The 25,298-nt window shown below is 35.2% G+C and overlaps 1 protein-coding gene across 3 annotated transcripts in view; it reads left to right on the top strand.

Annotated features, from left to right (window-relative positions):
* The window catches only part of CCDC102B (coiled-coil domain containing 102B), a 201,378-nt gene that overhangs the window by 147,561 nt on the left and 28,519 nt on the right, over window positions 1-25,298 (top strand). For all 3 annotated transcript variants that reach the window (XM_039839894.1, XM_039839876.1, XM_039839886.1), the window contains one exon: window positions 3,109-3,279. In XM_039839894.1, coding sequence (XP_039695828.1) covers window positions 3,109-3,279 — 171 coding nt within the window. The remainder of the gene's footprint in view (window positions 1-3,108; window positions 3,280-25,298) is intronic.

Below are 25,298 nucleotides of genomic sequence, written 5' to 3'. Positions count from 1 at the left end.
CCCCACCAGTCCAGATGTGTCTTCCTTGTGTATTTTTAAGTGCTAAAAAAACCAAACAAACAAACAAAAAAAAAAACAAAAAAAAATTCTAGATCATCTCCTCCTAGGCAGGGAGACTTCTCGTATTTCATTGCTCAGTTAGGTTATGTTCTATCTTCTTAAAATAGTTACTGGCAGGAATAAAGCTTACTATAGTTGGCCTGTACCACTGGTCGAATCAGAGACGCTGGGCTTGGCTTGTTAAAGCCAAGGCCGCTGGCCCCAGCTTGAGTTCCTGCTTCAGGTCTTGGATGGAGTTCCCAGGTGAGCTGATGCTGCGGGCTTGGGAACCACTTATTCACTGAGAACAGACTTTGACTAATACGTATCCCCTCCAGAACTGGAGAATAAGGTGACGTTCCCTGAGCAAATGGCTGAGCGGAGGAGCGTGAATGCTAGGAGTCTGCCTACAAGGATGGCTGGTTTCCTTCTTCCTTCCTTCTTTCCTTTCTATATATGTCAAAGGTTGTTTTTGTTTACTTAACTCCATTTAAACCAACCTAAGAGAACTGGACAAATCTAGTGACAAAGCATTGACCATCAGAAATAATTCTGCTAAATCGCAAAGGTATTTAAATAGTTACAACTAGGTGCATGACTCCTGAGAAAAAGCCATCGCTTTGCAAATTTGTTGTAACTTATGTTTCATTAAGCTCTGCATTATTTTTGTGGCAAATTACTTGTTTGATAAATCAAGAAAATCTTTCATTAAATGCTTCATTGTCATTCCAAATAATAGAATCGTGTTTCCTATTAATATCTCTGCAAAAGAATAAGGTATATGACCTGACGTTTGCAAATCGTATTCTAAAGAAATGAAAAATACGTTCGCATAACATCGCAAATGTTATTTGGGATGTAAAACACTGCGATGAGGGTGGGTATAAGCTGGAGCATTGCTGTCAGGTCAGCGAAGGGACCGTGGCAAGTCTGCCCAGCCAGCTGGGGTCTAGCTGCCTACCCAGATCTGTCAGTCGTCAGCTCCCCATAATTCTGACTTTGGTTGGGGGGCCGGGGTTTGTAAGGCAACAGCTGCAAGATACCAGGCATTGCCCAGTTACTCGGCCCTCACCCTGTCAGAGGATACTGGGGGGCACATGCTTTGGATGGTAGGGTGTGCTGTGGTTGACCTTGGAGCCCTCCTGCACCTTCGTCCTCCTGGTGGTGGCCCGCGGTTTCTCGCCAGGTCCTGTCCTCCCGTCCACACTCTGCCTCCCTTCCCCAGACCGCTACCTGTTCTGTTTGGAGTTCTGAGTTTCACAAAGGCCAGGAGCCTGCTAGTCGCCAAAGCCGTATCAAAATCCACTTTACCTCACTTTTCTCATAGCAAGTGCTTCACACTGTTCTGCGTTTTCCCTTACTTAACAGAATATTTTGGAGATATATCACTATATAAAAGGCTGCCATATTATACTTAATGGTAATAGTTTTTTTTTAATCAACTGCTTATAATATTCATTCACTATTAACAACAAAAACCACTGCAATAAATAGCTTACATATAGCATTTCACACAATCTATATAATAATTTGATCGTGCTGAGAACTTTTAAGATCTACTCTTAGCAACTTTAAATATACAATATCATATTATTACCTATAGTTACCATGCTGTATATTACATCCCCAGGACTGATTTATTTGATGACTATAAGTTTGTACCTTTTAACCATCTTCATCTATTTGACCCCCACCTCCCACCCCCAGCCTCTAGCAACCACCAGTCTGTTCTCTCTCTATGAGGTGTTCGCTGTTTTTACATTCCACATATAAGTGAGATCATACAGTATTTGTCTTTCTGTCTCATTTCTCACTTAGCGTAATGCTCTCGAAGTCCATCCATAGCATCGCATATGGCAATTTCCTTTTTTATGGCTCAATAATATTCTACTATATATAGTATTTTCTTTATCCATTCATCCGTCAGTGGACATTCAGGTTATTTCCAAGTCTTGGCTATGATAAATAATGCTGCAATGAATATGCAGGTGCAGATATCTTTCTGACTTAGTGTTTTTATTTCCTTAGGATAATTCCTCAGAATTAGAATTGCTGGATCATATGGTAGATCCATTTTTAATCTTTTGAGGAACTTCCATGCTGTTTTCCGTAGCAACTGTGGATTTACGTTTCCACAGCAATGCCGGGTTCTCTTTAGTCCACATCCTCGCCAATGCGTTATTTCCTGTCTTTTTGATCAGTCATTCTAACAGGTGTGAGGCGATATCTCACTGTGGTTTTGATTTGTATTTTTCAGGAAATTAACAAAATATCCTTGGATTTTCTTCAAGTATTATAACACGAGGAACTATGGGGTTTTTTTCCTTCATAGTTTTAATAAAGATGTTTTCTATAAGGACAGGACAGTTAATTTGCACAGAAAATTATAAATAAAAATGAGAAGCAACATTATTAATAATCTGAGGCCAATTAATGGGACCTGTGAATGTATGTCTTGTGAGGTGTTAATTATAACAAGACGGTTTGGAGAGCCAATCACTTCACGATAAATTCACTGTTTCTTCATAGAACAGGCCACTGACCCCCGGTCTCTGAGCCACAATCAGGTGGCTTCAGAAGGATGTGAGGAACAGCATGACTGCAGCGGCACAAAACCTGTTTTCTTAGAAAAAAATCATTAAAAGCAGATAGTCTGCTAACTTTCGTGGTTCTGCTGATTTGGCAAACGAACCACTCTTGCACTTACTGTCATTATATTTTATTCCGCTTTTATGGGTATGTGATATCCTCTTTTGGAAAGCATACATACAACCTAAATTTGCATACATACAACCTAAACACGCAAAATGGATCATTCTCTCGAGAACACAAAGAATTGCATTGTGTTTCGTTTTGTTTTTTTGCCGCTGCAGCCATGCACAAACATGTCTTCCACTTACAGTTATATGCTAATCATAACATTTAACTGCAGAAATGCAGAGTTCCAGATGGAGCTGTGTCATCCGAGTCCTTCCTGAAATGTCTTTCTCCTATGTCAAAGGAAGTTGCTCTTCTTCTGACGTCCCAGAGTAAATTATAAACAATGGAATCCCCGTTTGCTTTTGAAAGGAACTGTTGGACCTTCGACGTGCCTACCATAAACTAAGCAGACAACACCAGGCGAAAGGAGCAGAGCTGACTCGTGCGAACGACCGTGTGGAACAAAGTGAGGCCGAAGCAAAGAAACTCAGGTTCCGGGTGGAAGGGCTCAGACAGAGACTCGCACAGGAAGATGACAAGGTAGGTACCTCCTAAGGCAGCACATGCTCGGTAGCCTCCCGAGAGCTTTCTCTAGCATGTATAAAGCATTTTCTCCTTTGTTAATATAAGGCACTAACCAGGGTAAAATCTTTACAGTCGAAACACTAAAATCAATGTAAAGATTGCAACTGTAAGGAAAGAGAAAATATTACCTGAACAACGTGCTCACCTCTCTGGAACTAATAGTCTGAATTTTTAATGCATGTTCTAGAGCTTCTATCGAAGGTTCACAAATAGCCAAAGTAAAACCCATGAATCACTGAGATAGTAATTAGTAAAAAAAATTATCATTTATACACCAAAAGGACAGTTCGTGGACCAGGAGCACTTGAACCAGACGTGGAATGAGGCTGAGGGATGCACTGGCCTACAGCATCTTACAGGGTGAGGGGGTGGTGAGTGCTTAGTCTTCACAGTGACTTGTGTCAGCGTTGGAATTTGCAGGTCTTACCTCATGTGGAACCTGGGAAACTGTTCAAGTTCCATATTTTCCAGAGGCATAAGCAAGAAATGACCAAGGTTAAATTCATCTCACAAAATAAGCTAAATTAAGCTGTTTGTGTGACTAAATGGGTTCTGTCAGCTCAGGGAACCTTCCAGGTTGGTCTTTGTTTTTGATTTTAACACTTCAAATATGTTTTACCATAAGCGTACATGTGTGTGTGCATGTGTGTGTGTGTGTTTATATATGGCCATGGTATCATTAAAGGTTGGTGTTTTAAAATTTTAAGCTTTAAGCCTTTATCAGAAGAATATTAAACATGTCATGATTAAATATTGAAATATGTTATCCTCAGTGCTCTCTGGTGTTTAAAAGTATGTAGCCATCTTATTTTATTGTGTAAGGTCATGGGTTTATGGAGTATTCTAGAAGGTAGATCCTGCGATGTCCTGGAAGCACACCTACAACAGGTACATGATTTCAGCTGAAATCACAAACAACAAAGAAATATTCTTTTTTAAAGAAACAGTCTGGAATGTCAGTGTGATTGTGAGACTGTCACCACATGGCAGCAGTTACTTCAGATGGTGTTCCAGCCATGGCATCTGCTCCTGTTGGACAACTTTTGAGGCAAAAAAAAAAAAAAAAAAAAAAAGTGTAGTTCCCTGGTTAGAAAGACTGTTTCAAGATAACGCCAGTTGGAACTTAAAAAAAATTTTAAAAACTGAATTACTTTTCTAAGGGGTAATTCAATAACAGAACATATTCCATATTGAGATTTTTAACCCAAAGTATTCTAAGTCAAGCAAACTAGATTTTCTTCTCTAATGACATTACATGAAAACAGGATCATTTGACCAGCGAGACTCATATGTTGTCCCCTGCTCTCACTAGCATTGGCTTTTTGGTGGACATTTTATCCTTGATTTTTTTTTTTTAAATGAATATGTGTGTATACGTTTTAGTCATGTGTGCATGTATAACAGGGCTGGACTGTGGAAGAGTAAGTCAGAAGAGGAACTCAATAGGAAGGCTCATGAGAATGGTTATAGGTGTCTGTATTATCATGGCCATTATTCCTGTGAATAGTTTTAACATGAAAGTATTTATTAGAGGCGGTGGTAAAGAAACCTCTGTGTTTGTCAGCGTAGGCTTTAGAAATCATTTGGGACCGAATCGTTGGCAAGGAAATGGTAAAATTATATAGGGTTTAAGGGCTAATGAAGTATTCGTTTTGAAAGGTCCGATTCAGCAGTCTAGTTATGTAATTTTTAAAGACGGCTGTGGTCTCGAGGATGACCATATTATTGACTCCTCTCTGCAACAGAATTATTCTTCCCACATCAGCATCAGGCTTGGCCACGTGCCATCTGCCTTCTGACGCCTTATGAGCAGAAGCAATGTGTGCCGCCGCCAGAGGCTTTGAGAGCCAAAACAGGGCTCTGCCGTGCTGCTTTGCCTAAGTGTCTTTTCTGCCCTGTCTGATGTCATGAGGCCAGCATGTCCAAAATAGATATTATTTTCTCAGCCTGAATCCCAAAATGAAGAGGATTTGGAGCAGGCGAGCCTTTACTGACTCAAATGGATCCACATGGGTTAAAAAAACAACAACAAAAAATATCAGTATGTGTTGTGGTAAGCCACTAACATTTGGGATTTATTTGTTCCTACAGGAAAACTTAGTTAAAGCCTACTTGGATGGTCATTAAAATAATACAAAAACTTTAGATAAGAAATTGGTTCCAGTGCCAGAAGTAGATGGCAATTCAGCTTGTTGAAGGCTAGAATGATGGTCTTGAGATATTTGGGGTCTTGAGATATTTGGTACCTTGGTGTCCTGTAGTGCTTTGGAAGACTGGTGATGTACAGGATGAGCTTGTGGTTTTAGGTGAGTAGGTGTGTCCCTGGTAGTTCCTGTCTACTACTGGTGCATTTGACAAGCACGTAAAAGAAAGATAACTCAGAAAAGAATTGTCAAGATTTCAAAGAGATATGTAAGGTAATGATAGAAATTTAAGTAGTTCTGTGACTTCCAAGGTCTGATTTTTATTTTCAAATAATAAAATATAAAACTAAGAATGTTTTTGAACAATGATGGTCAATTAAAGTTGAGCTTTCTGGCAAGGACCAAATCTGTGGTGTAGCCACAGAGCCTGTTAACAGTTCTGCATCCGTTCAGGTCTTCCCTTGTACAGTTGTTCAGCTGAACAAAATGGCACCAGGGAGAAGAAAAGGAGATTGTGCCCCAACCAGCACATCTTATAAATTCAAGGGAATGCACGTATCTCAGACAGTGGAATGTTGCCAACAGAATTGCAGATGACAGTTGACCTATGGGATTTATTAGAATCAAATAGAAAAAAAAAGACTTCTAAGTTTTTGTGAAAGTTATACTGGTATAAGAGAAACTGATTTCTCAGGATTTGAAAGAATCTTTTATTTTTCCAAACTTCCATGGGCAGGTAGTTGGCTGAGCACACTGTCAACCACCTGAGAGGGAATAATCCCCATTGCCACATTCAAATATGGCCATGGTATATAATAAGAAGGACCTCCTAGAGAGTAGAGCCAAGGGCCATGGAAAATGACAGACTAGGCTTCTATATTCAGGGAGCAGAACCTGGGCCAAATAAAGGAGCATTTTCCATGGACAGAATAGACACCCTGTGGAACATTTGTTAAGTTAGATTTTATAAATATTTCCTATTTATCCCTTTTTTTTCTTCAATATATTTTTATTTTTCAATAACGATTGACACATTAATTTCAGGTGTACAGCAAGGTGGTTAGACATTTATATAACATACAAAGCGATCATCCCAATTAATTCAGTACCCACCTGACACCATACATAGTTATTACAATATCATTGACTGTTTCCTGTGCTATACTTTACATCCCCATGAACATTTTATCATCGGCACTTTGTGCTTCTTAATCCCTTCATCTTTTTTACTTAGCCCTCCAATCCTGCTCCCGTCTGGCAAACATCAGTTTGTTCTCTTTATCTCTGAGTTTCTGTTTTTTTGTTCACTTATTTTGTTTTTTAGGTCACACATATAAGTGAAATCACATGGTATGTCTTTCTCTGATTTGTTTCACTTAGCATAATACCCTCTAGGTCTATCCATCTTATCACAAATGGCAAGATTTCATCCTTTTCTGTGGCCTAGTAATATTCCATTGTACATATGTACCACTTCTTTGTCTATCAATGGACACTCAGGTTGCTTCTGTATCTTGGCTGTTGTAAATAATGCTGCAATCACCATAGGGATGCATGTATCTTTTTGAATTAGTGTTTTCATATTCTTTGGATAGATCCCTAGAAGTGAAATCGTTGGGCTATAAGGTAGTTCTATTTTTAAGTTTTTGAGAAACCTCCATGCTGTTTTCCACAGATGCTGCACCAGTTTGCAGTCCAACCAAGAGTGTACAAGGGTTCCCTTTTCTCCACATCCTGGCCAACACTTTTTTGATTCGTTGATAGCCATTTGGACAGGTGTGAAGTGACATGTCATTGTGGTTTTAGTTTGCATTTTTTTTTATGCTTAGTAATGTCGAGCATATTTTCATATGTCTATTGGCCATTTGTATGCCTTCTTTGGAGAAGTGTCTGTTCAGGTCTTCTGCCCATTTTTTAATCAAATCGTTTATTTTTTTGGTGTTAAATTGTATGTTTCTTATGTATTTTTGACATTAACCCTTTATTGAATGTATCATTGGCAAATATCTTCTCCTATTCATTAGGTTCTTTTTATTTTGTTGATGATTTCCTTTGCTGTCCAAAAACTTTAAAAAATTTTATTAACGTATACAGTACATTGGTTAGACATTTATATTGTTTATAAACGATCCCCCTGATTGCACGTTCTCTCCTCTGGCTCTCCGCCTAGCCATTGCATTAATGCTAACTGCATGCTCCATGCTGTGCTCCCCATCCCCGTGACCATCTATCTACTATTAATTCGTATTTAACCCTTCACCTCTTTCTCCCAGCCCCTCAATGCCCCTCCTCTCTGGCCATCAACAGATTGTCCTGTATATTTGTGAGCCTGTTTTTGATTAGTTCTCTTTGTTCCTTAGATGCTGCATATCAGTGAAATCATGTTATCTTTCTCTGACTCATTTCACTCAGCATAACAACATCTAGGACCATTCATGTCATTGCAAATGGTAGGACTGCATTTTCTTTAATGGCTGAGTGATATTCCATTGTATATATGAACCATAACTTTATCCAGTCCTCTGTTGATGGGTATTTAGGTTGCTTCCATATCTTGACTATTGTAAATTGTGCTGTCATGAACCTAGGAGTGCATAGATCTATATGAATTATTGTTTCGGTTTTCTTTGGATAAATACCCAGAAGTGCAATTGCTGGGTCAAAAGATATATCTTCAATTTTTTGAGAAACCTCCATGCTCTTTTCCATAGCGGCTGTACCACTTTGCAGTCCCACCAACAATGTATTGGGTTCCCTTTTCTCCACATCCTCACCAACACTTGTTCTTTGATTTATTGATAGCCATTCTGACAGGTGTGAGGTGATATCTTATTGTGGTTTTAATTTGCATTTCTCTAATGATTAGTGACTTTGAGCATCTTTTCATATTTCTATTGGCCATCTGTATTTCCTCTTTGGAGAAATATCTGTTCATGTCTTCTGCTCATTTTTTAATTGGATTGTTTTTTTGTTTTTGAGTTGTATGAGTTCTTTATATATTTTTGGATATTAACCTCTTATTAGATGTATCAAAAGCGAATATCTTCTCCCATTCAGTCAATTGTCTGTTTATTTTATTGATGATTTCCTTTGCTGTACAAAAACTTTTTAGTTTTAGTCTCATTTGTTTATTCTTTCTTTTCTTTCTCTTGCCTGAGGAGACTTATCCAAAAAAATATTGCCAAGAGCAATGCCAAAGAGTTTACTGCCTGTGTTTTCTTCTAGTTTTATGGTTTCAGATCTTACATATAAGTCCTTAATCCTTTTGAGTTTATCTTGTATATAGTATAAGAACAAGGTCCAATTTTCCCAAAACCATTTATTGAAGAGATTGGCCTTTACTCCATTGTATATTTTGCCACCTTTGTCATAGATTAGTTGCATAGAGGCCTGGGTTTACTTCTGGGCTCTCTATTCTGTTCCATTGATATATGTGTCTATTTTTATGCCAGTGCCATGCTGTTTTAATTACTATAGCTTTGTAGTATAGTTTGATATCAGGTAGCGTGATACCTTTAACTTTGTTGTTCTTCAAGATAGCTTTGGCTATTCAGGGTCTTTTGTGTTTCCATATAAATTTTAGGATTTTTTTCTAGTTCTGTGGAAAGTGCCACTGGTATTTTGATTATTTATACCGTCTATATGGAAGTGTTTAGTGTAATTTTCTTGTCCTTGTTTCATTATAGTATATTGAGTGCGTAGGGGGAGGGTGTAAATTACTCGCATTTTAAGTACATAGATTTCTGGAGCAAGAGAAAACACATTAGATCCAATGTAGATATTATAATGAGATCTTTGACTTTGAGTCTAATGCTGTCATTGGAAGATTGCTTGGGTAATTTCTCTTGGGGAAAGGGTAAAATTTTTTTAATGGAGACAGGAAAACAAAGTCTGTGACCAAGAACATGGGCTGTATTATAGAGTGCGTGTGTGCAGGTACGTGTTTTAGTATCCGCTGCCTTTCCCTGTGGGAGGCTTATGGTCCCAAGCATGAATGGTGGGCATGGCCCTGTGACTTATTTGGCAGATTAAATTTGTGCTGCTTTCCAATTGAATCTTTTAGAACCGTACTTCCATATGGAGAAGTATTTGGATCTATTTCATATCTGAAGCTTAGAAATAAATGCATTAAAATATACATTTAACACACAAACTATTTCAGCGTTCTTCACCTTTACACCTAATCAGTTGATTACCAAAGAGGATGAACAGAAAGCACAATTAACTCGCGTGGGCTTCATTATCTGGATGATCTGATTGCAGTTGTCAGGGCTTCATTTTTGTTTCTGATAAAGGTCATTACTGTTTACGGTGGTTGCAATGAAACCAGGCTTCACGGAAATCAGAGTGTGCGTTAGATAGCAGTCAGCATTTCCACCACGTGACTTATTCTTGGGAAGCCAAGAAAATTCTGTCAGTTTCACTGCTGAGCTTTTCATTTTCACAGCGGCAAATTCTTCAAATTACAATGAGTTAAATTGACATTTCGTTAAAACCCTCAAACGCAAAGTTTCTAACTCTCACAAGTCAGCAGACTTTAAATAAATGAAAATGAGATATTAATCCTCTATACTATAGAAATAATAGATATCTTGGGGCCCTTAGGAGAAAACCCAGGGTCTGATTAAAGAAAGGAACAAATTTTAAAATTCCATTTTTAGATGAGTTGCTTTTCTTAAAGCAAATTTATTTTAAAAATTGAATTTGATGTATATTTGTTAGGAGTTAAACATTCTTTTCTCATGTCATTGAAGTCTTTCTGGGAATATATATTACATTATATAATGGCAAAACTTAATTGGAACTTAATTATTATGATGCAGGACTCATTATATATGTATGTATGTATGTGTGTGTGTGGGCATATAATATCCACGTTAAAATACCAAAATAACTGACCACTTTAATAAATATGGTGAAAAAAGTCTAACGAGTAACATGATAATGCAATAAGCAAAGTTGTTAGAACAGATGAAAGCTGAATTCGGAAGTCTGTCTGTGGTACATAAGACACAAGGAGTATAATATAAACAATTACTAAAACACATGGGTTCTCTGCACTGTAGAACCAGTTTCCAGAAGGCTAAGGGACAAACAGATAATGTTTGCCAAAGAATCTAAGTTTTACAAAACAATGTCACATCCCATAAAGAAGGAAAAATACATGGAAAATTTCAACTATTGCCCTACCGTGCTATAATATTACTTCAGAATATTGACTTCAAACACTTGGGTAATTTTACGCATAATTCCAGTCACTGTTTGCAAATAATATTCTCTGCTTTGTAAGTTGCCATAACCAGTTTTCATGTTGCTATGTAATTTCAGGGTTGATATTTTAAGGGATGGTATAATATTTGTTTCCTTGGATATAAATTTAATCAATTAATCCTTCCTTATTGAGAGTCATTTAGATTTTCTTTACCTAACATAACTCTACTGATGACTTTTAAGTCCTATTGGAAAAAAAGAGTTTTATAAGTGTATAAAGATATAAATATAATATGGCTCTTCATGTATACAGTATTCCCTATTTTCTATGCTTACTCTTGACTTTTCTCTATTTCTTAGTAATAGTTTCTGCAAATAAGAGGACTTTCAAAATAGTTAACATTTTGTGTTAACTATAAATCGGATAAAGTAGTGACTCACCTGTAGATGCCTGTGATTCACAAACTGTACTACAGAGAATGAGAGTTAGTTAGCGTCCGTCTAGTCATTGCAAAACAAAAATTCTATGGCAAGGGGAAGAAAAGCCTACCTTATAGATGACATTCATGCTTCTAGTAATTCATCGATTTCTTCTTCAGACTAGCATTATTGATCTAGGTGCTCAGTACAGTTATAGATGTGATTATAAAATATATTCCCAGTATAAGGCTTAATGTCCAATGCAATAATTTTCTAGCCAAGCTGCACACAGAAACACTTTGGAAGATTTTTTAAATACTCATATTCAAGCCTCATCTCCGGAATCCGAGTCAGTCGTTACGGGCAGGGCCCGTACGTGAGTATTTTTTGAAAGCTTCTTAAGTGATTCTAATGTCTACTCAAATGTCAGAACCACTGGTCTAATGAGAAAAGCCTGCCACCTCAAATTCATAACTTTGGTCCCCACTGAACACATAGATTTATGATAACAGATTTTACCAGTAGAACATAAATATAATGGCCAGCTGCCGAAAAGAGGCTTATTCTATTGTAGTTGGTACCTGTTAGAATTGTGAGATGCAAAATTAATTAACATAATGTCTTCTACTTTTGATAGAAATTCAAAACATGAAAAATCACTTAAACAGATAGAAAAAATAAGAATACTATTGAGCACTGTAAGTTCACACGGAACTGTTAGTGTTTTTGCTAAAGGCATCGTCAGTGTGGCTTTACACTTAGCAATTATCACCTTATTATTACAGCTTAGCTAATTCTGGCCTCACATTTTAATGCTTTCTGGTGTCAAAAAGGTGAATCTTTTTAAAAGTCTGATATTATCAGCAATGATGAATGTGAGAGACACTGTGTTTAAACCCACAAAACGCTAATTATCTAAATAACAGCTGGTTTTTAAACAAGTATTAGGAAGGACACAGAAATCTTTTCCTAGACCTAAATATATTTAGGTAAAATCTCGTTAATTTACACCCTGCTAATTTTAAGATCATGATGTTAGCGATAAACTGAAATGCACATTTATCTATGAAAAAGATGTGGTAAGCGTTTCAGGTAAGATTAGAAAGAAAGAGGCCAGCTTCAAGTTCACGTGAGGACACACGCATTGATCATAGACCCTGGAGCTATGCCGAACTGTAAAAAGCAGCTCAGTCCATTTAATAGTTATTACTTCCTAACCTCTGTGTTAGATGTTAGGATACACTTGGGTTCTTCCCCAGAAGAGGATTTCAGTGTAGCAGGGGATATTCAAACAGAAATATATGTAGTTAACCATAACCGAAGGTCAAGATGGTGGTATTCACAGCAGTCCCAGAAACAATGTGCCATGTTTCTTTTCCCTCTAGTGCTGAAGGGCTACTTGCAATTATGTGTTTGTTTTAATGATCTATTGTCTGACACCCCTGCCGGAGTAGAGGGGCAAGGAACCGCTCAGTCTGTGCCTCGCCCAGTCCTAGCATTCAGCATTCACCCAGTGCTGACTTTGATGTCTCTAAGACGAAGACACCGTCGGAACCGCGCGAACAGAAGCCGGCAACCCAGTTCTTTCTCATCTAACTCATCCTAATGACTCCTTCACTTTACCAAGACCTCCCCTGTCCAGCACTTCAGCTCCGCTTCAGAACTTAGCAACACGCCAAACCTACCACGCATGCCACATTCTCAGCTAAAACTTATTGTGTGAGTAGAAAATGTAGCCTAACGTAGGAGCTGAGTAACACCAAGACGTTTTAAGGCAGGTTATATGGAAAGGTTCAGACGAATCTTCCCTTAGCTTTTTCTGTCCTTTCTTTGTAAAAGCAAATATCCTTTTTGGGTTCCATTCGGTTAGTGAAAACGGGTACTAAGGTAGGTCTTTCGTGTGAGAATTTCCCCGGGAAGGCAAAGTTCTCACAGCACCAGCGCAGGTGTCTCCTGAATGCAGTGGTGGGGGCCCTCAGAAGGTGGGGGACCCTTCGCTTCACGCCATTTCGGCGTATGAAAGGTTTCATAGGAATGCTCTGCTTCCGGATAGTGGGGGAAGCCTGTGTGTGTGTGTGTGTGTACATGCATAAGGATTTTATACTTTTAAAGTAAACCAACTTCCATGAAGCATACATTACATCGCTGCTACAAAATTTTACAACAAGCATGAAAGAGATATGTTCACTTCTTCGGTCCACAAGACTTCGTCCTCTCGCTGATCATACCAGTGGTATTTTGACCACTTCCTCTTTACCAAGAGAAAAACTGTCAAAGTCACAAACGTGCTCCATATTCTTAAAGCCGGTGGTCTATATTCCCAGTCTCCATCTTTCTCAACATCTCGTAGTAATTTGACACTGCCAGTAAGTTCCATTCTTAAAGTAATTTACTCACCAGGCTTCTAGAAGCATCAGCATTGCCTGGGTTTTGCCTTCTGTTGTACTACTGGATCTCAGTTTTGTTGATTTCTCTTCATGTCTCCAATTCTACATCTGTGCCTCCAGTCACCCTTCACTTACTAATGCTTAGCTACACGCATCCCAAAGTTGGTGTCTGTAAGCCTCGTGGCTTTAGATGCCATCCGTGTGCTGATAACTCTCAAATTTATACCTTTAATCCTGCTCCCCTAGCTATTCTATATCTTAGGCAAAATAGCTGAGTCATTTGTGATGCCTCTCTTCCTCCCTTACTCCATATAAAATGGACCCTCACATTCTTGAAGTCTTATGTTCCTAATATATCACAAATAAGACCACTTATTTCCACCCCATGACTGCTAGCCTTGCTCAAAACAGCATCATCTTGTCTGTTCTGCAAGATGTTAATTGGGGGGACTGGAGTGAGGGCGAGGGGGCATGGTAGGTACATGAGAACTTTGCCTTCAATGTTTATGTAAAATCTAAAACTAGTCTAGGAAATAAAGTCTATTAAAAGTCCCTAAATTCCTACGTGGCACAAGTCTATTTAATTTGTAGTCAGTTAAACATCTCCAGTATTATAGCATTTAATTTTGGAATCTATACCACCAAACTCGATTTCTCTTTAAGTACTAAGTATTCAAAATTAAATTCTTTATAGCATATTGTCTGTTAGAAGAACATGGTCTTCTTGGAAAAAGGAATTATAGTTCTACTTTTGAATATTTTTTACTTAAGTGACATTCCTAAAATTAGGTATATAGTAAATAGGGTTTTCTTAGGAAAATAACCGGTGGCCTACTGTGATGGTAGTTTTCACAAATTTTTCCGAATAACAAAAAGAGTGAAAAAGTAACCCTTAGTAATGCAACATTTCTTTGTGTACAGTTTTTTTTTAAATTAAAATTTCCTTTCTATGATATAAAATATCCATCGTCATCTTAATAGAAAATATTTTAAGATGTGAATAGTTAAATAGTAAGTATAAACTTAACCGAATTTAGGAAAAATGGCAACTCCAAGGAGCCGCATGATCTTCACCTCAGCACACAGATGGAGAAAGTCTCACGCCGGCCTCTCTGCATGAGATAGTTTCACCCATGGCCTGGCGTGGAGGCGTAACGGGTCCATTGTTAAGCAGTCATTATGCTGTTCGATCTCCGACGGCATTCATGAATTTTTCCAATCCATTTCTCACTTTATTCATTGATAATGCATTCAAAGCATGTTCATTTGCTTTCATTTATTCACTTACCTGATAGTCTTTATCAGGAGGCTGAATGTGCAAGAACTTGTGCAACGTTAGTGGAAGAAATCTCAAATGGTTTACAAGTAGTCTTAAGTAAATGGGCAACAGAGTTCCAAGCCAGTATCTGTTACAGTACATTTTTGTTACCAGGCATTCGGAATGAGAAGCCCCACGCTGGGTGATGCGCTTTCCCATTTAAACGTAACTTATATGCAAGGAGATATCTGTCAAATATTTCTGTACTGTTTCTAGAAACCTCTAGCCAAATGCAGAGTAAACTGATCATGTCATGAGCTCATCCAGCCTGGAATGTACTCTGTTGGATGTACTCTGTCTTTAAACCAGCAGTTCTCAACTCCGAAGTTCCCAGAGAACCTTCCTGGAGGTTGGTGACTTTTATAATAATTTTCAGATGCTTTTTTGCCATTTTCACTATAATGACCTTATATCGATATACAAAATAAACAGCAGGTAAAACTGTTTACAGTTGCTTCCAGCAACAATGTTGCTCTACTGAAAGAATGTTCACTATCTTCTCAGTTTTTATACGGTACAGAATGAGAACTGAGTTTCTATTTTAAGAAATATGCTTTAAATATCGGTTATCTGTCTTTATCCCATCAACATGAATCAGTTTCCTTTGACTTCTGAAATATCACTAAAACTTTGAGTGGAAATGAAGTGTTAGAGTTAAATTAAAAGCATGCCAGCTTTAGTCTACTTACTATTTAGTAGAAGAAATATTTTCTTTATTTTAATATGGCATAAATTTTGTAATCATGACTACATTGCCACTTACCATTCCTTCCTGTTTTTTAAAGTAGCTTGCCTAATGATAGGGAAAAACTTAAGTTAATCATAAATTTATTTTTACTGGAAAATATTTTAAATGTTTAAATATTTTACTGTGTTTTAAACACACACTAATGTGGCAGTTTACTCCTGTTTTTCCCTATATTAAGCAATTCAGCTACTATTGTAAATGATTATTTCAGAAAATAATCAAAATTATTCAGAGGAAATTAATCAAAGTTTCCTGGTGGAGAGATCTGGAAAGATATGGCTATTGGTTCAGCTATAAAATAACTACTAAAATTAAAGTAGATACATGCAGGAAGTTTGGAACTCAGAAATTTAAATATAGTTCAACAATGAGTCACAGGTCATGAGGCTCTTAATAAAATTGCAATTTCCTGTGTTGTCTATTTGAACCTTATTCAATAAAAGGATTTAGTTTGTTTTGTCTTATATTCTTGTATAAATGCTTTTAAATGCCTATGAATTGAAGATCTTCATTCATGAAGGAGAAGATGCAGGATAAGTAATTTCCCTGAATACGTTTTAGTCATGGGAACTGTCATCTAGAAAGATGTTTGTATTGTAGAGGAAAATATTTCTTCTTGTTATACATTTCTCTCTTATAGTCCTTTTTAGAAACTTAGGAGTTCTCTTCTAAATTAAAAAATATTAGATTATAGTGTCTTTTCTTTCCTCTCTGGGAAATTAAACATTAGACCTTTGATTTATAAATCAATCACAAATTATCACTTGTTTTCCCTTCATATAGTTTGTATTTCTTACTTATTGTATTCTGCTCATTTATAAAACACCTTTTGAAGACTTTTTCTGTTTCTTTTCTACTTATTCTCTTTCATAAATTTTATTTTGAAACAACATTCATTCTTTGTCTAATTTAGGATACCTAATTGTTGTTTTAATGATAGATTGAGCCTTCGTAGTACTCAATTAACCAAGAGTATTTACTGGTTTTTCAAAATTCCATTAGTTCCTAATTAGCTTTTCCTTTGTTTTTTTTTTTTTTTTTTGGACTCTTGTCATGAGGCTCTTAAAATTGCCATTTCCTGTGTTTTGTGAAAGCAGATTTCTCTGACTCACTAATAGATTGTTACCTCTGTGGATGGCCTACAGTGTGGCAGGCACTGTCTTAATAACTGGGCTCAATTGCTAGAACGCAGAACATTGAGTTTCCAAATCATGTTATCATAGAGTAGTTTTGTGGTGAATTCTCTTGTCCTTAATGTTTAAATTCCTTTAAGAAAGCTTTATAATTTTGATTTTATTTCACCTTTGCATTTTTGTAACTGATGTTTCGGCAATTTTTTTTTTTTGGTTAAAATGATGAGGAGTAACTGGATTTTTTATACCTATATTCAACATCAGTTGGAGATTAAGCCTGGTGGTTCATGACATATGACAGCAGATTGAAATTTGGGACACAAATGGCAATTTTATTTCTTGAGTTTCATGATGATGGAATGAATTCCAGTATCCAAAGGCAAAGAGGCATGTAGCCCAGTGCTCTTAAAAAGCTTCCTTTGAAAGCAGACATCCGCTGTGTTTTAACTGAGTAAAATAGTGAAGTAAGGATTGTTTGCTCCCTAGATACTTTATTAGTGTTCTCTCCTATTCAGTCTTGCTAAGAGGAAATTGGGAAATACGTATATCATGTGATGATCAAATACAGGTGCCGTTGTTGAGAAAATTAATATTATTTGACATTCTTTTTTTTGTCTTCCTTTGATTTTAGAGAAGACATTGTTTTTCTCTGCACAAACGCGTTAGCATATTACTCAGTGCAACTTGAAGTCAGTTTTAATAAAGACCTGTGTCAAAACCCTTGTGAGACACTGGTTACAAAATAAAATACCCTTAACATTCTCTCACACATCTAAGGAGAATATTCTGCTCTCTGGAAAGAGATGCTCTAAGCTGTCTTTGATTTGGATAAAATTAACACCAATTAAGTGCTTCTTATCAAGACACCACACCATAAACATTTAATATTGCTGCCTCAGGTGATCCAATGGAATCTTGAAATATTCTCTCAGCTACAAATTGGCCACAGGGTATCGTTGCTTAAATTCTGCAGTTGCTATGGTACCCTGAACAAATTCCCAGCATTAGTCCCTCTGGGCACAAATTAAGACTCACCAGCATTGTAACATGTCAAGTGATTCACTTCCACTGGTCATGATGCTGGTTTAACTTTAAAAAGAAAAATAGCTCTGAGCTGGAATAAAATGTTTATATATCAATAATCAGATTATCATCTGGGTTAATACATTTTAAAGCAATGCCAGTACTTTTAGACTTATTAAGGCATCAATGTCCATTTGTCCATTCAATTTTTAAAGAATATTTAAAAGTTCATTATATAAAGCAATGAAATACTGAGTCAAGCGATACAAGTATTTAAGATAACAGTCTTAAAAACTTTGTAATCACTGGATGTATTCAATTGACTTAATTCTAGGGCATCTACAAAAGAATGAATTTCGATTTGGCTTAATATACAAATATTATAGCAACTAAAATGCGTGCCATATTTACTTTTAAGTTTTATTGAGATCTAATGCATGAACCATAAAATTTACCCATTTAAAGTGTTTGATTTAATTCAGTGGTTTTTAAAATCATAAATTTTGCAACGATTACTAGCATCTAATTTTAAAACATTTTCATAATCCTAAAACATATCAGCAGTCATCCCTCATTCTCCCTTTACCGCCAACACGTAGTAACTGCTCATCTACTTTCTGTCTCTATGTTGGATATTACATATAAATGGACACACAGACTGTATGGCCTCTTGGGACTGCCTTCTTTCACTTATAATGCTTTCAAGGTTCTGCCATATTGTTTCATGGATCAATATTTCATTCTTTAAGTGGCAAAACAATATACCATTGTATGGATATAATACATTGTTCTTCATTTAGACAGTTGGTGTCTGAGTTGTTTCCACTTCTTGGCTATTATGAATGATGCTGCTATGAACATTCATATACCAGTTTTTGTGTAGCTATGATTTTATGCCCCTTGGGATTGCTGGATTATATGGAAAATCTATGTGGACATGTCTCAGGACCATCAAATTATTTTCTAAAGTGGCTGCACTATTTTGCATTCTCACAAGCAGTGTTTGAGGGTTCCAATTTCTCCAGCCTCACCCACACTTGTGGGAGCCACCTTTCTGATTATAGCCATCCTTGTGGTGGTGAGGTGGTATCTCATTGTAGTTTTAATTTGAATGTGTCTAATGGCTTATGGTGCTGATCATGTTTTCATGTACTAATTGGCCCTTTATATATTTTCTTGGTATTAATATACAGATCCTCTGTCCATTTTTAAATTGGGGCATTTGCTTGTTTTCCGAGTTGTATATTCTAGATACAAACTTCTCAAATATATGATTTGAAAATATTTTTTCTCATTATGTAGATTATCTTTTCAACTTCCTGATAGTTTTATTTGGAGCATAACGGTTTTAAAATTTTTGATGAAATCTAATTTGATTTTTTTTCTTTTGTTACTTGCAGTTTTGGTGTTGTAGATGAAAATCATTGCCTAATTCAATGCCATGAAGATTTACTCCTGTATTATCCTCTAGGAGTTTTCAAGTTTTAGCTCTTATAGTTAGGTCTGTGATCCATTTTTAGTTGATTTTTATAAATGAGGCGAGGTAGGAGTTCAACTTCATTCTTCTGCTTGTGGACAACTAGCTAGTTGTCCCAAAACTATTTGATAAGAAAGTTATTTTCCTATCAAAATATATTGGCACCCATGTCAAAATCCAGTTGACCATAATAGTTTCTTTCTGGACTCTGGACAGTTTTATTCTATTGACCTAAATGTCTATCCTTCTGCCAGTAAAACATTGTCTTTATTACTATAGCTTTTTAGTAAGCGTTGAAACCAGGAAGTGTCAGTTCTCCAATTTATTTTTTTTCTAATTATTGTATTCTTGTTTTCATATATATATATATACATATATATATTATATATATATATTTGGTTAAGAATGTTGAGTTTTAGTACAAATTTACTCACATGTATTCCCACAGAGAAAGAAACTCTAGCACTAAAAGCACAGCCACTTGGAAAATTATCCTGCATTTGGTCACAAAGATGACAATAAAGACTTTGAGGAATCATTGGTTCAAATTGTTGGGCATGTTGTTTTCAACATTTCATTCACTTCAGGTTTCCAAAAATATAATTTCTTCAAAACGAGAATCTCAAATCCAAATGTGTGTCATTCTGTATAGAATTACCTAATTAAACCAATTTGCTCAGAAGCAAACACTATACCTTTTGCTCTAAAAAATGTAATTCATAGGTTGAGTTACTCAGCTGAGATATACTCATTAATGTCATTAACCCTATGCCACAACAATTGCATTGCTACCTTAACTCATTAGAAAATTTAGTTTGTAGACCTCAAAGGTCAATAAATCATTTAGCAATACATGTATGCAGTCCTAGCTTCTCTAACATTTCTTAAATATTTTAACAATTGTCTAGTAGACAATAAAACTACTTACTTTAAATGGAAAGTACCTGGTAGAAATTAGTAGCCAGTCCACAAAAGCTCAAAAGTCCTGTGAAAATTCAATGACATATGTATTAAAAAAAAAAAAAAGACTGCTTAGGAAACAAATAATTCTGGTAAATCATGTCTATCATCATGAGTTACAACACCACAAAATATTTTATATTCTGTCAAAATGAAATCACATTTTAATTTTGAATACCTTAGTAATGGTTACTTGGAGTCACTGAATTTAAATGATCCAATAATTTCCATATAGGTAGTAATAAGATTACAATTAAAGACCTGAAATGATTCTGGCATTGAAAAATAAGTAGAATCACATACAAACTATATAGTTAGCAAATTTCTCTAAAGGCAGCCACTTTCCCTTGGAGATCACCGAGAAATTTTAGTAAAATCTTTCTATTGACTTTGCTGATTTTTTTTTCAAGTGAAGACTAGGTTATGGTATAATCCTTAATAAAGTCATTTAGAATATTTCAGTTTCAATTATAAATATCCGTACAAACTTTAATCTTAATTATTTGAAAATGGCAAGTTGCCACACCCTCTCATTTCTTACAAAGGCTCTGTGTTAGCCGAGTTGGGTTTGGGAATTTGTGCCATCCTTTCTCATCAGCTTAATCGCATTCCAAGCTGGAAATATTATAAAGACACCCGACTGTGGATGCTCTGGAGCAGATTGGCCAGAAGGACTTGCCAGAATATTCAATGCTCAACATGTCACTTCGATTTCTGTGACAGGAATTGGTCCTGTTCAATTGCTAATGGGAAGATGTATCAAAACTGATTATCAACTGTTTCCAGTTAGATTTTGATAGATTTATAATACAAATCAAATGAGATTTGTATGCTGTTGTCAGCAGCATCTAACAGGCTTTTCTAGTCTTTTCTTTGTTTCATTTTCACATTTTTTTTCAATTTCAATGAAATTTTTTATCAAAATTTTTATTTTTGATGATAAAAATTAGTATTTTTCAGAAATTCCTGCTCCTTTTTAGCTGAAGCCATTGTCTTCATATCTCCAAGGCTTAAACTATAGCTGGGACCTTGTTATAGTGCCAGTTCTATCAGATTATAAGATATGGTCTGAATATATTTTTCTTGAGTCATAAATTTTGAGAAATCTACCAAGATTTTAGCCAAACTGCCTGGGGCCTCACTAGAAGAGTAGCAGTAGGAACAAAGCAATTGTTCTGTGCTCACAGTAAATGTTGAACTGGATTTATCTGGCATATCAATGTTTTAGGATATTACTGATATAGAATTTAAAAATTATGACTTACTTTCTTGGCAAAGATTTTTAACAAAAGTGGAAGGCCATCTGTTGCTTTAGCCTATCCAACATCCGTTCTTTTTTAACATGCAAACACTATTCCAAGCACTTGAAATACATGCATGAATAAAGTGAATATCTCTTAAGCATGGAACTTGCATTCCAGTAGAGACCATGACAGTTCATATATAAATCTTATAATTGTTAGAAAAAAATATATCATTCTTGCTTTGGGTGGTTTTAGTATTAAATATGATGTCTGGCCTCAGATTTGAGTAAGTACATTAAAGATGTTAAAGAAATTAATCATTTAGATATCTAGTGAGAGAGAGAGACAGAAAACGGCTGCTGTAATTTACTTGGATAAATGGATAAAGGTTAGCAGCAGCAGGTGTAATGGAGTACCTGAGGGAAGCTGCATCATTCAGGCCATGGTAATTGGGCTGACTTCTGCTCACACTGTGTTCCAAGGACCAGCAGCATCTGTATCACCCAGAAACGTGGTGCATGCAAAAATCTTGAGCCCCATCTGAGACCATCTGAATCATTATTTATACTTTGGACACTTTTTATTGCACTTAAATCACCCTTAAAGTTCATTTATTTTTATCATAAATTTTCTAAAAACTTGGCACAGATTTAGAAAATGTGAAACCATCGAAATATCTCCACCTGTCCTGGGGCATTATTTTTGTTTTTTCTTTATAATCTTACGTAGGTATGTTATAACGTTGTAGGAAATTTTTCTTAAATAATGAAATAGTGATATGAAAGCTAAGTAATCATTTTAATATCTGTAGAACGTTCTGTCATAGTGATGGGCTATAATTAAATACTTTTAGTAACCGTCAGGTCAATTTGACTTTTTCATGATCCTAAAAAATATTCGTAGAGAAAAGAGCTTTATGTGTTTCTGATACTTTTTTTTCCCCAGACATTTCAATACATGATGAATTGAAAAAAATGAATGTTGACTTTTGATATACATCTCCAAGATGCATTACAAAATTTATATGTTCTGATTACTCCAATTTTGAATATAATAATTTTTACTTATTTTAAGTATTACACTCTATTCAAACTTTGTTTTTCATGTAGTTAGACCAAACTATTCCTTAAATAATAATACCTGTTTTTGATTAAGCTTTCAAAGTAGTTATTATATATCATATATTAGTATTCATATGTTAAATCCAAAATGATAGAAAAACCTAAAATTTATAGAGTGAAGAAAAAGAATTTAAGAACTGTTCTTGGAACTGATACTGTAATACCAATTAAGTAGGGTTTTTCAAGAATTTAGGAAAGAAGATGAAAATGTAAAATAATCTGAGGTTCCAGAATAATATTAGTCAAACATTATCATTTGCCTATTACTTATTGTTCTAATATTTACCTAAATCACGTATAATTGAATTAAAATATTTCTGAAAATTAACCTTTAATGAGGCATAAATGTTGAGCATTCTGAATCCTCCTCAAATAATGAAAATACTCAAGACTATCTCCAAGAAGCAAAATATAGTCTGTATACTTGGTCTACTGAATGTTTATAAGAACTTTTACATACTAATAGGATATAATCATACTCTAATAAATACTTTTGTAACACTTATCTAATAAAATAGACAACACTATTAATAAAATAGTCAACACAATGTGGATAATGCTAAAAATGTTCATATATTTGAAATTCAGAAATAAATTAATATGTGGATGTTAATTTTGATATACTTTAACAAACTGTTCATTTCATGGGCACAAATAATTGACAAAAAGGATTTATAGAAAGGTATTACTCCTCGAGTGTATGAAGAAAATTATCTTTTGATTTAAATGACTAACTTCAGGGAAAAGATGATTAAAATGAAACATAAGTCTAATATATTAATAAATGTTATCATAACAAATGCAGAAAAAATTTAGAACTAGAAAAATTTAATCTCTAAAAAAAAATTCTAATTCAACATTTACTTATATAAAGTGGAAACTAAGAAAAGGGAGGTCTACAAAGACCTGCAGAAGCTTGATGGTGGAGAACGTCAACGGTAAGAAGTAAACTTGGACTATGTATGAAATTAATCTCTTAGGCCTATATGAATTAAGAACCGTGGCTGTCAACACAATGTGGATAATGCTAAAAATGTTCATATATTTGAAATTCAGAAATAAATTAATATGTGGATGTTAATTTTGATATACTTTAACAAACTGTTCATTTCATGGGCACAAATAATTGACAAAAAGGATTTATAGAAAGGTATTACTCCTCGAGTGTATGAAGAAAATTATCTTTTGTTTTCTCTCTGGATAATAACAATAGCAACTCAGCTCTATAAAACTCTTTCTAATGTTAAAGTGATTTAACTTGGATAACACCGGCCTTGGGCTTCATCTTTAGCAGTAGTTTGTATGTCATAAGGAAGTCTTTATTTTTATAATTTAATAGTGAAATTATTAATTGTATTTTACGGTAGTGCCATAGGGCCACGATCTGCTTGGAGAGGCAAGATTTTTGTCTTGAGGCTTGAAATATCCAAAATTATGGAAATTTCCATAAGATTTTGAAACATTCAATTGGAAGAATATGGTTGCTAGAAATGATTGTGAGAACTCCCCTCAGCTAAGGACAAAACACTTTGGCAACTTAATTAAAGCGCTTTTAAAATATTTAATGGTTAAATTGGAGGAATATCATTAATATTTGAAGATATTTTTTTTTTCCTAAGAAGGGCAGTTTAAAGCCAAGACCTCAGCTTGTTTAGAGTGTGTCAAGGTCTATTACTTAAACTTGAATTTCCAGAAATGTGATATTGTCTATGACAGGAGTTGAAGGAGCACCTTGCAGCCAGGTACATGCTACTCCGACTCACACGACTTCCATATCAACGTGCTAATATATAGAGAAAAGATTATTTCAATAAGATTAGGTCCTTATGTGCCCTGTACTTGAAGACATCTAACTTCTGATTCTACCATTTCTTCCATTTTAGTCATCACTTTAGATTAAGTCAATTGTTGCCTTTTCTACTTTTGCCTTGCTGAATATTCTGCCTCTAAAGTGACTTCCCCATTTTGGGTGTATGTGCTCATTTTACTGCATTTGCATTCCTACTCATGATGGTGTCTTCACTGTGAAGCACCTACCAAGAATTACCCTAAACTTGAATTATCCTTCTAATAAAACAAGCTTAGATTAATTAACATATATTCACTACTTACTACATACTCAGTACCACACAACGGGCTCTATCTGTATCATCTTACTGCATCTTTTCAACAAGTCTGTAAAATAAATACTAGTATTACAACCATTTTCAAGATCAGGAATTTGAGTTTCTCTGTGGATAAAAAACTAGCTCTAAGATACAAATTGAAAAACTGTAATATGGACCCTAATTGTTTGATTTCAAAACTTAGTCACATTTCAAAATAAAATAGAACTTATTTAAAAATAACTACCTCATGTTAGTCAGAAAAAAAGGAAAATACAGACTAATTTTTAGGAAAACAAGGAATGTTTAGAAAGATCTAAGTTTTATAAAATAGTTCAATTAATAAGAATCTACTGTGCATAAACAAAATTAGAAAAATAATTATAAAATATCCCTTTAAGAACAATAAATATAAAATTCCTACAAGTCTAATAAAATGTAGTGTAAAACTTCTAATGAATAAAATATTATACTTAATCGAGAGACTAATAATGACTTACTAAATTTAAAATATACCACGTTCATGGACAAAATTAATAAATATCAAAATTATGTGAAATATGTTTGTTATTATAGAATTAATGGCTAAGTACAAATAGACTTTATCATGGGATTTACAATGCTATTTCTAAAATTATGAAGAAATATCCTTGATATTTCTGAGATAAAGTGGTAGAAGGGAG

This window comes from Pteropus medius, unplaced genomic scaffold (assembly GCF_902729225.1).
Source record: "Pteropus medius unplaced genomic scaffold, Ma_sr-lr_union100, whole genome shotgun sequence".
Classification (NCBI taxonomy): domain Eukaryota; kingdom Metazoa; phylum Chordata; class Mammalia; order Chiroptera; family Pteropodidae; genus Pteropus; species Pteropus medius.
This window is presented reverse-complemented; position numbering and strand designations above follow the sequence as displayed.